The following is an 18,171-nucleotide window of genomic DNA, read 5'->3' on the forward strand; positions in this document are numbered from 1 at the left end:
GCAGGTACGACGTTCACTCGACCACGGCTTGATGCCGACTGACCTGTTGAGTGCGTGAACGCACAGATGGCGTCGCTACTCCCCCCACAACCCGTGCTGTGACCAATCGGAAGTTACTTTCTGAACCGCCCTCGTAGAAACCTAAACAGCCTACTTACAACACGATGTGGCGATCCGATGGCAGGGTGTGGTATGGCGAATGCCCAGTGAACTTCATCTGCCAGTGTGTGTAGTGCCAACAGTAAAATTCGGAGGCAGTGTTGTTATAGTGTGGTCGTGTTTTTCATGGAGGGGGCTTCCACCCCTTGTTGATTTGCGTGGCACTATCACAGCACAGGGCTACATTGATGTTTTAAGCATCTTGTTGCTTCCCACTGTTGAAGAGCAATTTGGGTATGCCGACTGAGTCTTCCAACACGATCGAGCAACTGTTCATAATGCACGACCTGTGGCGGAGTGGTTACGCTAAGTAACATCCCTGTAATGGACTGGCCTGCGCAGAGTCCTGAACTGAATCTTGTAGAACACCTTTGTGCCAGGCCTCACCGACCGACATAGATACCTCTCCTCAGTGCAACACTCCGTGAAGAATGGGCTACCATTCCCCATGAAACCTTCCAGCATCTGATTGAAAGTATGCCTGTGATAGTGGAATCTGTCATCAAGGCTAAGGGTGGTCAACACCATAGTGAATACCAGCCTTTAGGAGAAAGTAGGATGTCAGACGTTGCACAGAAGAGATACATTTCTGTATCCACCCTTCCGAGCACTGAAAATGATGTCCGTTGCTGATAGAGACGTGACATTAATTCCTGTGAGTCAAATTAATGACAAAGTTTCAGTTACTGATAACCATGCAGTAATATGCTGTTCTGTTTTTTATCTTCTTCATCATCTCCCTCAAGCATTAGACCAGTTGATGAGACGATACTTCTTGACCAGTCCATCTTTTCTTTGGTTTACCAATGTTTATCGATGTACTGCAGCTATTGTTTCAGGATACGTTCATCGCCAATTATTTCGATTTGTTCTTTCCTTAACCTTTATTTAAACATAAAATTCCTTCATTATTTGTCATGGTCCTATTTTTTAATCAATCTTGTTACGCCATAGTCTGTTGTCAAATATCTCATCTTGGCAGCCTAGAATACGCTACATATTGTAGAGTTCAAAGTATAGTTTTTCACTTCAATGTCGTCCACCTAATAAAACTTTAGCATTGTTGCATTTTTAATTGCCCCTTACAGTCTTTTGGGATACCACGCATCACATTGAACCTCTCAATCCTATTTTTATGTATTCATTTCGTCGAGACATGATATGTCGCATCCCAAGAATCCGAAGATATTAACTTGTTCAGTAACTTTGTTTCCCATTATGAATATACATTTTAAAGGTTGAGAGCCCTGGAACACCACCAACTTGATTTTACTTGTCGAAATACTTGTTGCTTTGCCACTACGTGTAGTTCATATAATGCTCTTTGTTGTCGGCAACTGAAATCATGTTATCAGCAAACATAAAGCGTTTCCAACAATTTCTTTCTTTGAATCTGTCCTCTATATGGCTCTGAGCACTATGGGACGTAACTTCTGAGGTCATGAGTCCCCTAGAACTTAGGACTACTTAAACCTAACTAACCTAAGGACATCACACACATCCATACCCGAGGCAGGATTCGAACCTGCGACCGTAGTGGTCGCGCGATTCCAGACTGTTGGGCCTAGAACCGCTCGGCCACTCCGGCCGGCTGTCCTCTATATCAGATTTCATAATGCGTTGATACCATTCCCTCACAATATCGTCAACATGTAAATTAAAAAGTACCGATGGAATGCACCCTGGTCTGAACTCTTTATTAATATTTCCTTGGGACCTATTAGCAGATTCTAGCTATAAATCGATCTTTGATCTATTTCGGATAGCTTCAATGAGATGTAGTGGAGTCTCTCTTTTTCCATAATACTCCAAAGTTTTCCTCTGGGCACACTGCAAAAGGCTTCAACATAGTCTGCAAAGATTTTAAATTATTTACTCTTCTTTTTTATGTGTTTTATTTTAATGAGAAAATATAGTTTTAGCAGGCCTTCCTTTCCGAACACCAGTTTATTCTCCGAATAATATGATATTTACCATGTTTCTCATTCTCTTTACTGCTATTGACACAAATATTCTGTATAATGTATTTAAGCGACTTAGACCTCTAATTTCCATTGTTATTGATGCTCTTCTGAAAATAAGAATTACTGTTGGTTTCTTCTATTACATTAGTAATTTTCTTTGCTGTGAGCACTAATTTACAAAATATAGAGCCTGTGCTAGCTTCTTACGGTAGGTATTTGCAAAGTTCTCTATTCAGATTGTCAGTTTCTTGAGGTCTTCGGATTTTCCAGCTTAGTAAGGTGTCTTGAAATTTCTTAAAATCTATTCTCTCGTTTTCCGCAAGACAGCTTCATTTCTTCTACTTCCTCATTCTCCTTTTATTCCGATCGCCGATTTTTACACAACATTTTTTTCCATTTGTTATTAAATGATGTTATTCTTAAACATCTCCCGAATATGCAGGTAAATTCGTGAATCCGTCTGCTCTAGTAAAATTTATTTTCTATTCGTGGTGAATTTAAATTTACAAAGTTTCTAGAAGTTTTTCCATTCTGATTAACTGCAGATTCTCCGTTTATTCCGATTAGGTCTTTACAGGGCTGTTTTCCTGTTCTAGAATTTATATCTCCTCGTGTGACAATACAGTCTTTCTTATTTGTGGAATCAATGACACTTTACAGACTCTTCTAAAATTTATCAGATTCACTCTTTCTTCTTCCTTGTGGGTCATAGGCTAATGTAGTACTCTTATATCCTGAAGCTATTTTAAATATGTGTGTTAAAATTCTTTCATTTACCCAGCCCTAAGATGTTAAAGATGTTACCGCGCTTTTTCCGCGCTTATGGTTCGCAGTAATGAAGTGATAATTTTTGAAGTGGCTGGGCTGTGTGCCACTCGATGCTGAATCTGCCGATGAGGTTGTGCTGTATTTAATGCAAATGGATGATGATGATGACGTGACTCGCTTGCGTGGTGTTAACGTAACTAAGTCTTAATCTCAAGTTAGCTGTTTTGCGAAAAGAGTGTTTTGTGTACCAGCCTCAAATCCAGACAGTGAAAGAAGTTTCAGGGTGGCAGGGAACCTTATCTCGGAAAGACGAAGGAGACTGGATCCGGAACGAGTCGATGGTATTCTAGGAATTCATTGCAATTACAATACTAACAAAAAATAGTAAGGATTTCTGATTTTCAGATGGTAACTTACATATGTAAATTTGAACCAATAAAGCTAATGACGTTATGTAGAAATATAATTTTTTCACTCTGAGACCGACCATCATTACAGAAGGTGGTACTTCCTTAAGTTTTCTTTGAAAATTTTAGCCGCTTCAAAATTTTGTAGTTGTCTACAGCAAGCTCTTTTGTCTTGTGGGTCATACTGAGGTCGCAATTATACGCTGCCATACAGGGACATACGCCTACAGCGTAACTAAATGGATCTTAGGATAGTTCCATCAACGGGGACGCGGGGATGGATGGCTGGGAAGGGGGTGGGGGGAGGGGGGGAGGGAAGGACAGAGTAAAGCAAACCTACGGACACAGCAGAGCGAGGAGCAGGACAGGCGCGGCGGCCTTCGTCATCATCCGCAAACGGCGCCTCTTTTGACCGCAGCGTGGCCTCCCACCAACGACAGAGGTGTGAAATAATTGTACAATGCGTTATTATCTTTGTCGATATTCGATTTTCGAGGGTTTATCTGCTGTGCTTCTCGTCTTTGTATATGGAAGACGACAATCTGTGCAGGTATCGGTGTTTCTTAATATTGCCGTTCATTTCTTAAAAGGATTTCCCCACGTTCTTCGGTGAAGAACTGCTGAACAACTGCGGAATATTCACAGTTGTTTGCAAGCCATTATTAATAATTTTGTAATTATAATTTTGTGCCTACCCCTAATTTTGAATTTGTCTTACTATCTTAAAACTTGCATGTGTACTGGTGTTCCAAGATCACCAGTTAAAGTCAAAGGCTTACAAAAACCGTTGTATCAGATTACTACAGAGAAGTAAAAACAAGTTCAGTTTATCAAAAGGTCTATTCGTACCGAATCACAAATAAGTAAAACGTGTAGCAGTGCGTGTTCTTAATTTTATAAAACGTAGGAATCATTCCCCAAATATTAATCGATTTCTCTTACTGCAAGCACCGGCAGGACAGGACGACTGCTCAGGTGCGAAATTCAGATGCCTGGTTGTTCATTCTTGGAACCATAAATTGGCAGACGGTACACAGCAGTGATAGAGACTGTATGCTCGCATTATATTTTGCAAATTACCGTGCTTGCTGTTACTTGAGCAGAAATTTTCGTTGTTGCTATTTTCCACCTCCATTGTCGTGATACTTTAGCTCTTCGATTTAACGTTTGAAGGCAGAATACTTCAATTATCCTTGCATCTGACGCGTGGCAGGATTATCTGATCCCTGGCCGTAGGACTGTAAAAAAGTGAACAGCCGGCTAGTAATGGGGCATTACCTTGAGCAATTTCAAACAAGTTTCTGGCACAGCTCATGGAGATGACTGGCGCGGCCTTTGGCGGCCTACCGGTGAGTGGGGAACGATGCCCTCCAAGGACCTTATATATTACGGCGTGCGCATCGGAGGGCACTAGTTCTCCAGGCACCTCCAGCAGAAATGGCGGTCATCAGGGTGAGTCACCGCGATATATTCTGGTCCTTGTGTAATAATTGTTACTAGTAAAACCTGTCCGCTACTGTTGCTGTCGTAAATGCCTGAACAAAGGCCTGTCATTTTGCGTTTCAATGGACTGGTAGACCTGTAACACAATTTACATACTCCATTAGCAAATTTTTAATAAGTAAAAGTTATCATAGCAGGGCAAGTTAATTTTTATTAACTCCTTTTTAAATTTTTTGTGACTTGTCGAAGAAATTTTACTGAGCGAATAGCAGAATTTTGCTAGAAACTCTACGTCAGCTTCATTACGTAACTGCGAAATAATTCCCGCTATAGTTAATGAAAAGAATAAAATAGGTTACATACGTAGGTCATAAATATAGTAAGCGGACAACTTTCTGAGTAGAGAGATTCATAAATGAATATCTGAAAGGTTCAGTCTGATGTCCACCATGTAAGTAAAAGACGCATTTAATACACAACAAGCAGTACTAGCACTTTTAGCAGATGTATGTCAATATACGGAATCAACAGAAGAAATTCTAAATAACATGTGTAATCAAACTGGTGTCTTGAAAATTCTCTCTATGTTAATAACAACGGCAGCCTTAATTCTCACAGTAGCGACAGTATTTGCTGCCTAGGCACTGAGGAGAATTTACTTTTGTGAAAAATAAATAAATAATTAAGTAAACACTTTTGAGCAATGGTGAAATGATTCTGTTAAGTCACTTATTTTGTGCTTTCTCAAGTCTTGGAGACAAACTACTCCATTTACTCATTTTTGTATTTTGTGTCATTACAAGTTGTAGACAGAAACTGGCATCCTGCTGTTTTTACTGCCACTGCTGTCTTGTGGATCTGTATTGTGTAGTAACCTACATTTCGTTGCAAGAAATTTGTAGTGAGGGTAATATCCTGTATTCACGCTGGATCATATTCTGTCATCTCATCATAGTGTGAACAATATATTCCCATTAGAAACTCGTTTTAAACAATTGATCAGAATTTAATTTAGCGTAGACATTCATGGACTATACTACTTTCAAAACCTTTGGTGGCTTATTTAGTAACAGACAACTACTTTCAATCCAGAAATTTTTTTATGGAATGTGTAACTTCATTAATATTATTACTATTCTTATTATTTAATGGATTTCTCCTATTTCACGATACGGCTTTCATAAGGTCAGTTTGAGCAACACGTTATCAGTATCCTGAGTGTTAACCGAGAACCCCCGTACTGTTCTGCAGGTGTTCTGCACAAGTGTGATCTGCAGTCGCCATTACAGTGAAAGGAGCAGAGTTTATTCTTGCAGACTCTTCACAGTTTGTTTTGAGAAAATTCCCCTCTTGAAATTTATACTGGGACAACGTAGACATATATAAATTCCTACATGGCTTTTACGTCGTTTGACATATACCTATATTTATTCATGTTCTGAATTTAGGTTATCTGCAGATTATGGGTTGCACTTAACGATGTTTATGAAAAATAGTTATTATTGGTACCAGACCATTCGCTACAAAACTATGTCACTAATATGCAACCACTGTTAGTTCCCTTGATTTCAATGAATGCTCAGTGGCCAGGTGGGTTAATGTCAGACTGCCAATCCTCAGGATTCTAGCTTCTGCAGAGCCTAGGATTTTTTGTGCCACTTGTCACTTTTTTCACCTCCGGGAATAATTTTTTTTACAATGAAAAGCGTCAAGAAGTACAGTGGGTCGGTGTTAACGTCAAATTGTACGTGCCTCCGTAATTGGCCACGTAAGTAGTTTCAAAGGTCGAATGAAAGCAATGTCATGCAACTTCAAAAATGACCCTATGTAGTAAAGCTCTCCGGTGCTGAAACAAATCTTTGTATTGCGGATAACTGGTTTTTCTGGCCTGTACATATAGCTCTGCTCTAGAATATGTTTCATATGACTCGGTCTCTGAATAGGAGCGGCGAATAATTAATGAGTTCATACACAGTCTGATCGAAAGTGTTCGGTCACCTATTAGTAGAAATTAATATTGTGTGTGAGCCTTTCGCCTTCAAGACGGCTTCAACTCCGATGGGGACACTTTAAACGGTGTCTTTCAGTGTCAGGCCATAATTCCCGAAGTGTCGAAACCAGAGAAGGTAAAGATGGTGGACGATGCTGTTTCGAGTGAAATCGAAGTCATAACTCCCTCAGGTCGGGACTCCTGCAGACCAGTCCATTTGAGGAACATTACTGTGCACGACCTTTGGCACACAGATACTACTTTTTGGCAGGAAGCATTGTGATACCGACAAAAATAATCATTGTCTTCGAACTATTTCTCTCGTGCAGGCGATACACAATACTGTAAGAAGTGTTCATATTCTTCAGCACTTAGCGTTGTCAAAGCACAACTAGGAAACCACACCCTAATGACTAGAAAGCCTCCATCGGGTTACCCAAACTCGTCTGTACTTTGCTGTTAGCAGTACACATAATGGCAGGTAACATTCACCATACATTCGCAAAATACAAATGCTTCCATCGGACTGCCGCAGGATGTAGCGTGATTCATCTCTCCAGATCACTTGTTTCCACTCATTCACTATCCAGTGGCGTCGTTCATCGCACCACCTCACGTTCACATAGCACTGACTACAGATTTCCGGGGCCGTTTGAAAATCTGCTCGAGCACTCTACTCCACTTTTTTAAATCCCTATGCGGAAGCATTGTGCCAGATGGACTGCTCGTAGCGTTTTGGAACTCAGGGGTGAGCCTTTCCACTGACTTTATGTGATTTTTTACAACCAACTCTGCAATTCTCGACGTCAGCAACACCTTGTCCAGCTTTACAGGCGTCACATACAATGAAGAGCCCAAGTTCGAAGTAACTGAGGTCTCCTGTTCGACTTATTCTGGTTACTGTTCCTGTACAGACAAGACAGTACTCCACTCCCACTCCCTCATTTTATGACGGTGGATTCCTCTCTAGGCATATCTAGTGGACAAATACGCTATAAATAGGGATGTCGCGGCATTTGTGATTAGACAGTGTATGTCCGATCAGTTTCATGTGCACTGGCATTTTGATTTGTGATCTAGCTACAGCGCTAGTACTATAGATAGTACGAGCTGCAAACGATGCGTACGTAGTCTTGTCTGTAACTGACGGGAGGCTGCTCTCAGTGCCTGCCCAGCACCGATGGCTCGTATGTTGTGCCAGTGAGTAGCAGGTCCAGTGTGCTCTGCCGGTCCTATGCAGCGTGCATTTTCGTAGATATTTTTCTAACAATATTTTTTTATTCGGGATATACTTTTTACCTTTTACAAGGTGAAACATGGGCTGACCTTAGCATAAGGAAACAGATCTTTCTGACTACTGACTGTAACGAATCTGTTACATTCCTCCGCCCTTGAAGTTGCCGATCATCAAGCGTTACCTGTCGGGGTTTTCCTTCCCTTATCTACCTTTTGTTCGACATGCTTTTGACTGTTTGGGTACTATACATTTCTGGAATTCATTCCCATAAGTGCCTACTAGGGACACCCTCGATGCAGGGCTAACAGCCAACAAGCAGTTATTATTATCAGTGTCATTATCATAAGTGGAAAATAGCTACACAACTAGCTGTCTGAAGAACAAGGAACGATGGCAAATGTCGAAATATTACTTATTGTGTGTGTGTACAGTGCACTAGGGGGAATACATTATTAAACTTCTAGGTGATTTGTAGATATACAGGATCAAAAACGTAGCACAGATAGTTATTACCTCCAGCAGTAAAGGATCTAAACTGGAAGGAACTCGAGTCGAAATCAGATGAGATGACAGACTTGCTGCTTCCACTCAACCGTAGCACATGAAGACTGGCTTCGTGCCTAGCTTGTCTGCAGCCCCTGACCAACCCGCGACCAGATGTCTCCAATGGGTGTGAGACCTGGAGAATGTAACGACTAGAGCAACGGTCACGAATTCCCTGTATCGATATAGGTCGCGAAAGTAAGGGCGACTTGCGAAGGAGTGAGTTGCTGGTCCCATACGACGATGGCGGGTGCCTTCTAGCAACATTCGGAGAACCGGAAAGTCTGACTACTCTTGTGTCCAGTGTTGTTGTGAACACTTCTACCATATTTCAGGGTCTGTGTTGCTTCGATGGACTCTGCAATGTCTTTCAGACATGCATGCATGCATGCGTGTCTGATGGACGTTGCACAGTATGTCTACATAGAAACAACACAGGTACTATAATATGGTATTTCATGCCTAAAAATAAGGCCGCAGCTTTAATCATACGTCTCTCCCCTCACAGGATTCACAGTACGTGTACGGGTATAGACTGTAGACAACACGGCGACACATGGAAATCTGGGTCTGTCTGGGAAGCGCGCTCGGGTATTCGAAGCGAAGGCCTGTTAGGTGTAACGTGACGTACGCACGTTATCGAGACTTTCTTGCACACGGTGTGATCCCTGCTCTGGAACTGCGCAACTGTGTGCAAACCACTGTTCTCGTAAAAGATAGGACAACACCGTATGTAGTTCGCCCACGAACGTGTTATCTCCAGAGGTCTTCCCGATGTATGACCTGCAAGAATCACCTGATCTGAATCCATGTGACTTTTAACTCTGAGGATATCTAGGAGAATGCGTTTACCTGGGACAAGTTCCGTACCTACATCATCTGAAGAATAATATACAGGAAAATGCTGTTCAGAGAAGTGCTCCAAAAAACTGCTGATCATGTCGTTTTACGGGTGTAGAATCTCGTCGTCGACTCCGGTGCTCGTACTGAACATCCCGTGTAGGCGGCGATTAACAGCAAAATCAATATTATGACATTCTCACTTGTTTGACCTCCTCTGCCCACGACCCGTTCCTAATTCATTACGTTTGGAAACATTTCTATTTGTCTTTCATTTATTCACAGCGCCAGATTTCTACCTGGTGCCCAAAATTGGAACTATTTTTTTTCCAGAGTAAATCGGTTGCGCATCAGCGTATTAGGATATCTACCACTTTTCACCAGCATACGATAATTACAGCCCATGCTGGACTTCTTTGATTATAGACAGCTGGTAGATTACTTTTTTATGTAATGGTCCTCATCTAGTTTTATTCCTTTTTTATTTTACGTTTTCTCTTTCCACTTTGTATCATGTCGTTTAAAAGTAAACTGAATAAAATTGTGGAAAGACGGCAAAACTTGTTTAACTTCTCGGTGAATTATAATGCTATTCTTACTTCTCTTGTTTTATGTTTTTATCACAAATTTAATTTCATTCGATAAATTTTTATTTCCCATGTCAAGTATTGCATAATCCTGCTTTCTTGTGATGTTCAGTATCAATATGTATCTAAGTTAAGTATTGCTATTAGTGTATAAATTCATCTGTAAATGGTCAGCATTCAGCTATATTTCGACCACGTATCGTAGTAACATGTTACGTCATACATCGCACAACTGATCCGAGGGAAGCTTAGTGATCTACGTTACTCTACATCAGTTAATTTTTCACAGATTGCTAATGTCATCGGGCATTCTTCAGTTTCAGATAGCTTTTACACCCACTGAAATGTTCTCATCTACATCACTAAACTTTTTGGATTTATCATCCTACACGCCATTTACATGTCGGTCGATTGAGGTCTCATTCACTGACTAATGTGTCACTGGACAGAAGTTTCACGAGGTTTGGGGTACCACATTTTTGATAATTTATGTCGCTTTTCGTAACTCGAGTTTGTAGATTTTTCTTCAAATGTTTTCTGTAATTCTGTCGCCTGGAGGAGTGGGAACAAAGAGGAAAATTGGTTTGCAAGAACTCGAACAGAGAGTCACCTGTCGCCACACTTGCTGACACGAGACCGATTGTCCCTACCAGCACATCCATGAATAGCTATAGTTGAGAGAGTAATGGAATCGAGTGTTGATTGCTGTCAGAAGACTACTTCTGATGTGACAGGATGATCACAGAAAGCCAGTTCCTAAATGTGGCTTTCTTAGAGATATCTATCACTTGGCGCATGGCTCTTGTAGCGATATGGCGAAATGCATTAAAACTCTCGTATCATGAGTAACCACAGGTTATTTTGTTTTCTTCTTGTATATCGAATAACCCCATATCTGCTTTCCCTTTGGACAAATTGTTTGCCGGCTACGAGAGCGGAAGAGGTTCATCGCCTTCATGTTCGAGACCTAACGCTTTCAATTAACATGCAGTACCAGACGCAAGATCTCCAATGGCTTCAAACGAGGTTTCGGCTCAGCTTCCCCTCGCAGACGAGTAAATAAAGGCTGAGAAAATCTCGGTAAATACAAGGAAGAAAAATGAAATTGGAAGGACGATTCATGGTGACCAAGGAAAATGTACGTTAACAAGACCAGAAGAAAATTTAACCCTGTCTGTCAATACGAATTTAGTGTCTCATCCACCAGCCCACTCGGGAGCGGTACTGGAATTGTGAAGAAGTGAGAATTTTCCACTGAGCAGTACGGCATAACCAACATATGTATAACATTTCATGTACAGGGTATTTCACAATTCCACTACAGGCTTGTAGAAGTTGTAGAGGTGACTTCATAGACAAGGTTTTGATAAAGAAAACATCTCCAGAAATGTTCCACTTGCATGTAAGATAATCTGAGGACAGAATAGTTTTCACATCTCACACTTAAACATACGCACGTAGGGAGACAATGGGCCCCGAGGCGAGACCTATACAGTTTCCTTGCTGACGCTGTGATAAAATGCACTTCTTTCATGCTACACCTAGAACTTCACGTCTGTGTTAGTTGTGCCATTGTCTACCATGACACTGCTGAATTTTCATTAAGGAAGCTTTCACGCGTTTGCCACGCGGGATTAGCCGAGCGGTTTAAGGCGCTGCAGTCATGGACTGTCCGGCTGGTCCCGGCGGAGGTTCGAGTCCTTCCTCGGACATGGGTGTGTGTGTTTGTCCTTAGGATAATTTAGGTTAAATGGTGTGTAAGCTTAGGGACTGATGACCTTAGCAGTTAAGTCCCATAAGATTTCATACACATTTAAACATTTTGAACTTCCACGCGTTTTTATTTTCACATTGCTGTGTGTATCATGAAATTCTGTAACCTGGATATCATATTCAGCATGGTACAACTTGTAACGCTCAGGAAGACGGAATTAGCTAATAGGTAGTAATAAAATGCTTTACTTCCAATAAAAAAGTATCAGATGGAAAAGAGCTGAAGATTATAGATTAGTGCGTTGAATTTGCATCAACGATTCAATGATATGTGAACGTTTCATTGCCATGATACTTGCAATGAAGAATAATTTATCTCCCAGTTAAGAAATAAATAAATTTGTATATTGGGGTGATGCATAAGGTCGTGGCGTTTTTGTTTGCATGTCGGTATTCCGGTCACTATGGGTTTGTTCAGAGATTGTCATTTTTTTACTTACATTAATTTTGTCGTTTGGAGATAGTGAATGGAGCATTGGCCGCTATAAAATAAAGTGCTAAGTAGAATATTTCCGATATATTCTCCTATTTGAGATCAATAGAAGGGTGACAGCAGCGGAGAGAGCAAGGAACTATTCCCCGTGTATGAGGATAATGCCACTGACCAGAGCTCGGCAAGAAAATACTTTACTCGTTTTACGGAGGATCGTTTTGACATTAGGGGTTTCCATGTCCAAGAAGAGCTTCGGGTTTGATGAAGATCGTTTGAACGCATTAATCTACAATGATACACGTCAGTATATTCTAGAACTCCCCAAATGTGTTGAATTGCGATCATTCCAGAATCGTGCGACATTTTCGTGCAGTAGTAAAGGTTCACAAATAGTGTGTAAGTATATCGCAGGCTCTAAGCCAAAGTGACAAAAGCCAGTGGGAGGCCATATGTTCACCTCTGCTTGCTCGTCATCAGTTGGCTCGTGAACAACACCGACCATTCCTACCTGTACCGTTACTGATGACGAGAACTGGCGCCTTCATGCGATCATAAGGAGAAGAAAGGAATGATTGAGACCCAATAAAACAGCAACTCATGCCCATCCACAAAAGATACAGCGGTACTGGAACAGCGACAGTGTGGTGTATTAAGAATTGCTTTCCCGATATACAGGGTGTTACAAAAAGGTACTGCCAAACTTTCAGGAAACATTCCTCACACACAAAGAAAGAAAATGTTATGTGGACATGTGTCCGGAAACGCTTACTTTTCATGTTAGAGCTCATTTTATTACTTCTCTTCAATCACATTAATCATGGAATGGAAACCACAGCAGCAGAACGTACCAGCGTGACTTCAAACACTTTGTTACAGGAAATGTTCAAAATGTCCTCTGTTAGCGAGGGTACATGCATCCACCCTCCGCCGCATGGAATTCCTGATGCGCTGATGCAGCCCTGGAGAATGGCGTATTGTATCACAGCCGTCCACGATACGAGCACAAAGAGTCTCTACATTTGGTACCGGGGTTGCGTAAACAAGAGCTTTCAAATGCCCCCATAAATGAAAGTCAAGAGGGTTGAGGTCAGGAGAGCGTGGAGGCCATGGAATTGGTCCGCCTCTACCAATCCATAGGTCACCGAATATGTTGTTGAGAAGCATACGAACACTTCGATTGAAATGTGCAGGGGCTCCATCGTTCATGAACCACATGTTGTGTCGTACTTCTAAAGGCACATGTTCTAGCAGCACAGGTAGAGTATCCCGTATGAAATCATGATAACGTGCACCATTGATCGTAGGTGGAAGAACATGGGGCCCAATCAAGACATCACCAACAATGCCTGCCCAAACGTTCATAGAAAATCTGTGTTGATGAAGTGATTGCACAATTGCGTGCGGATTCTCGTCAGCCAATACATGTTGATTGTGAAAATTTACAATTTGATCACGTTGGAATGAAGCCTCATCCGTAAAGAGAACATTTGCACTGAAATGAGGATTGACACATTGTTGGATGAACCATTCGCAGAAGTGTACCCGTGGAGGCCAATCAGCTGCTGATAGTGCCTGCACACGCTGCACATGGTACGGAAACAACTGGTTCTCTCGTAGCATTCTCCATACAGTGACGTGGTCAACGTTACCTTGTACAGCAGCAACTTCTCTGACGCTGACATTAGGGTTATCGTCAACTGCACGAAGAATTGCCTCGTCCATTGCAGGTGTCCTCGTCGTTCTAGGTCTTCCCCAGTCGCGAGTCATAGGCTGGAATGTTCCGTGCTCCTAAGACGCCAATCAATTGCTTCGAACGTCTTCCTGTCGGGACACCTTCGTTCTGGAAATCTGTCTCGATACAAACGTACCGCACCAAGGCTATTGCCCCGTGCTAATCCATACATCAAATGGGCATCTGCCAACTCCGCATTTGTAAACATTGCACTGACTGCAAAACCACGTTCGTGATGAACACTAACCTGTTGATGCTACGTACTGATGTGTTTCATGCTAGTACTGTAGAGCAATGAGTAGCATGTCAACACAAGCACCGAAGTCAACATTACCTTCGTTCAATTGGGCCAACTGGCGGTGAATCGAGGAAGTACAGTACATACTGACGAAACTAAAATGAGCTCCAACATGGAAATTAAGCGATTCCGGACACATGTCCACATAACATCTTTTCTTTACTTGTGTGTGAGGAATGTTGCCTGAAAGTTTGGCCGTACCTTTTTGTAACACCCTGTATACCCACCACTGTTGACATTTACAGCGAACAACTGTGACGTCTTGTAGATGCATTCCAAGAATAACGATCAGGCAGACTGCTTGAAGTGATGCTATTCCATGATAGCGCTCGCCCACATTCTGTTGGACTGTCAAAAACACTATATAGGAGTTGTCTAGGAAAGTCATTCCACATCCACCTTATTCACCTGGTCTAGCGCCCTCAGATTTTCATCTTTCCTGCTCTCTATCAAACACGCTCTGTACCAAACATGCTCCGAACATTGCTCGACGAGTTTTTAGCCACAAGGACACTTGGTTTCTACAGTTGCAGAATTGAGAAGTTACCACAGAGTTGGCAGACTATTGTAAGTAAGAAGAATATATTATTAATTATTAAAGTCACTGTTATGTGTTTTTTTATTAAACCTGAGGAAAAACGCTACGAACTTATGCACCAACTTAATATTACTTGCTGATTTGCCATAGTAATCCTCATTATTGCCTTATATACTCACGTAATGTCTCGTTCCAAGTATAAATGACTCATTTAAATTTACGGACGACCATTCCGGTGTAGGATTACATTTCCTACCGGCATAAACCAGAAAAGTAATCATATAAAAGAAATTTAAAAAAATGACAATATCTCTTAGTAACTGACTAGACCGTCAAAGTTGAACGATAAAAGAAAACCGGAACACTCCTTCACTACGTGACCCATTTATCAAATTTGTGTCGTTGTCTCGAGAAACAGAGAGTTAATAAGAATGTACGTATGCGAATGAGTGTACTTGGGTGTATTTGTATATTTTATATGTATGTTCTATGTGTTTGTGTGTGTGTGTGTGTGTGTGTGAGAGAGAGAGAGAGACAGAGAGACAGAGAGACAGAGAGGGAGGGAGGGATCCAGGGTGGGAGGATGAGAGAATGAATGAGACGGGGGTGGAGAGTTAGTATTTCTCGAGCTGTTAACATTTCTTTTGTCCATATTTTCTAGATTTTCCTGGTTGCTGTCATCGTGAAAGTTGTTCTAGCAGCACCGCAGTTTAATCCAAGGGACGCTCCTATTGTCGTGTTGGAGAATGACTTCAATGGAGTTGAACCGTGGCACTGGAGGTATGTCATTAAAGTGCTCTGCCACAACCACACGGTCTCACACTTAACTGTGATACACATACATAATCGTTTTACTACGACTGTTTATTAAAAAAAAGCCAAATTCGGGTACGAGTCCCACTCTGAGGGTTCCGTATAAACATAGTTATATATGCAGATAGTTCACGAACTACAGGAATCAACAATTTCAACAGTTTTTGCCTGTTATCGATATTGATACTGAAGAGATACAGGTCCTGAGCATTCCAAGACTTTCGAGAAAGTTTTAATTTCAAGTTTAAGTTTAAACATTTTCTATGCTTTGGCATTTGCTATTGTAATTCGTGAGAAAAGGTGGCTTTAACAGTCGGACAGACAGGCAGCCGAAAAACAAACGGGAAAAATATATTCGTCCTTATGATCAAAATTTAGTTGAGATGAAGAGTCGGCTGACGTTTAAGAGATTAGTAAGGAAGAACCAATACGAAAACTAGTGGGATACGGAAGTACTGAGGGATGACTAGATATGCTTGAAGTTCTCTAAGGCTATATATGCAGCAATAAAGAATAGCTCAGTAGGTAGAACAGCTGAAGAGTAATGGACATCTCTAAGAAGGGCAATAATAAAAGTTGGAAGAAACACATAAGTACAAAGAAGGTAACTGCGAAGAAATCAGGGGTAAGAGGAGAAACACTTCAGGTGATCGGTGAAAGAAGACAGTAGAATAATGTCCAGGGAAATTCAGAAGTAAAGAAATAAAAGTCGCTGAGGAATGAAATAAATAGGAAGTGCAGGGAAGCTGAGACGAAATGGCTGGAGGAAACATGCGAAGATATCGAAAAAGAAATTATTACAGGAAGAACAGATTCAGCTTACAGGAAATTCAAAACAATCTTCAGTAAAACTGAAAGCAAGGGTTTCTACTGGGATTATAGAGATGTTTGGTGATTAGGGATTCTGTTATTAAGCCCCATCATTGAGCAGAAGTTCTAAGCATATATTTGGTCCTCATCTTAGCCTTGTTGTAAAGTCTTTTAGCAAAACTGGATTGTCAATTTTTTTGGAGTTTAACTTCTTTTTTTAATGTAGATTATTTCCTGGTAACAAATATTTAAATGTTAAATGCAACATTTTCCTGAATTCCTTTTAATAATAGTTCAGGATGTATTTTGTAAACATAACCGATACTGATTATGGTACCTATCTTCACGAGATGTGTAAGGGTAGATATTTTTTTGATTTTATAAGTGATAAACATCTGACCAGCAACTCACTGAACAGTACAGGTTGTATGCAATTTTTAGTTTTTCTACTTCATATCCAGTTCTTCTGTAAAATTTTATTTTGGGCGGAAATTCCTAGAGGATGTCTGTATTTTGTAAATAATAAAGAAAGAATGTAAACTGCAAAACATAAAAAATAAATAATAGTCAAAAATAAATAAAAAATAAGGAAAAAAGGAAAAAAGAAGGGGAAAAATAACCAAATGAAAACATGTAATAATCTGCTGCATACAGAAGTCCCCCCCCCCCCTCTTCACACACACACACACATTTTTCTTTGAGTATGTGGAATTAAAAGTGCCATAAAATTTTTATCTATATGCTCATTAGGACTGCAGTTACTGTCATAGTATAATTTGGTGTAAGATACTCTGTGAGGCTATTATTCACACTGTAGATGTAATTTAACTACGTTTTGTAAGATACAAAATTCGCCAATGTGGCTTTATCTGATGTCAATAAACGGCTTTCTATGATTTTCAGCCGCTCTCGATTCTGCAGTTATGATGTATTTCGGGTTAGGAAAGTTTCTACGGACATTTACGTATATATTATAATTGTACATTTGTAGTTTCATTATTTAGCTGCTTATTGTATAATGTTCTCATGTAACCAAATACTAAAGTGTATCTCCAGTTCAGTTGATACTGCTATTGCTGGCATGTTCTGTAGTTTTTATCTTTGACATGTTGTGGTTTTTTACTATATCCTTGAATGTGTTTCCTGATTACACCAGTCAGTGTGCGAATGGTAGTCGTTGTGAACTTAGCTTCTTTATGGAATCAAATGTGCACAGCTATTATTGTATTGTACTACTGTCGTGGGCTTAAAAGAGCAAATTTCTTGTATTATGGTATAACTTTCCAGCTGTTCATGCCAGTAGGTAATACATTATTTAGCCTTCTATTTGCCTGTAAATAGTGTAGTCTTATTGATTTGATTTATCAGTTTTAGGCTTATGCTTGATAATATTCTTTGATCGAAACTAGTAGCGAATCGCATTGTGCAAGATAAAGGACAGCTGAAGGTTCACCACGAACTTTAACAATTGTTTGGTGGCTGATTATCCCCACCTAAAGGATACATAAATGACATTATCTCACATATTCGCTTTTACAGGCTCAATGATTCTAATCTACAGAATATTGGTCGTCAAGAGAGATTTCGCAGATTATTAGATTGCAATGAACAATAGCTGCTACCGGCTACAAACATATTCATTAACATTCTTCTACAAATCATTTTTAGAGAGGTGTTTCAGCACCGAGAGATAAATATCTTACTGCTCTTCCGAATTACTGAGCCATAGGTAATTTTATCGCTACTTTTTCTTTACAGTTACCTGCTTCATATTTCGTATTTGTTAAGCCAAAGCTTTAGTCGTGTAATGAGCAGGACTGTGAAGTCATATTAATA

At 40.5% G+C, this 18,171-nt stretch overlaps 1 protein-coding gene across 1 annotated transcript in view; it reads left to right on the forward strand.

The window, feature by feature from the left end:
- Positions 1 to 4,723: 4,723 nt before the first annotated feature.
- The window catches only part of LOC124545097 (flexible cuticle protein 12-like), a 29,267-nt gene continuing 15,819 nt past the window's right edge, over positions 4,724 to 18,171 (forward strand). The window contains exons 1-2 of the mRNA XM_047123909.1: positions 4,724 to 4,750; positions 15,374 to 15,492. Of these exons, the coding sequence (XP_046979865.1) occupies positions 4,736 to 4,750; positions 15,374 to 15,492 (134 nt within the window). The 5' untranslated portion in view covers positions 4,724 to 4,735. The remainder of the gene's footprint in view (positions 4,751 to 15,373; positions 15,493 to 18,171) is intronic.

Source organism: Schistocerca americana, chromosome 8 (assembly GCF_021461395.2).
Source record: "Schistocerca americana isolate TAMUIC-IGC-003095 chromosome 8, iqSchAmer2.1, whole genome shotgun sequence".
Classification (NCBI taxonomy): domain Eukaryota; kingdom Metazoa; phylum Arthropoda; class Insecta; order Orthoptera; family Acrididae; genus Schistocerca; species Schistocerca americana.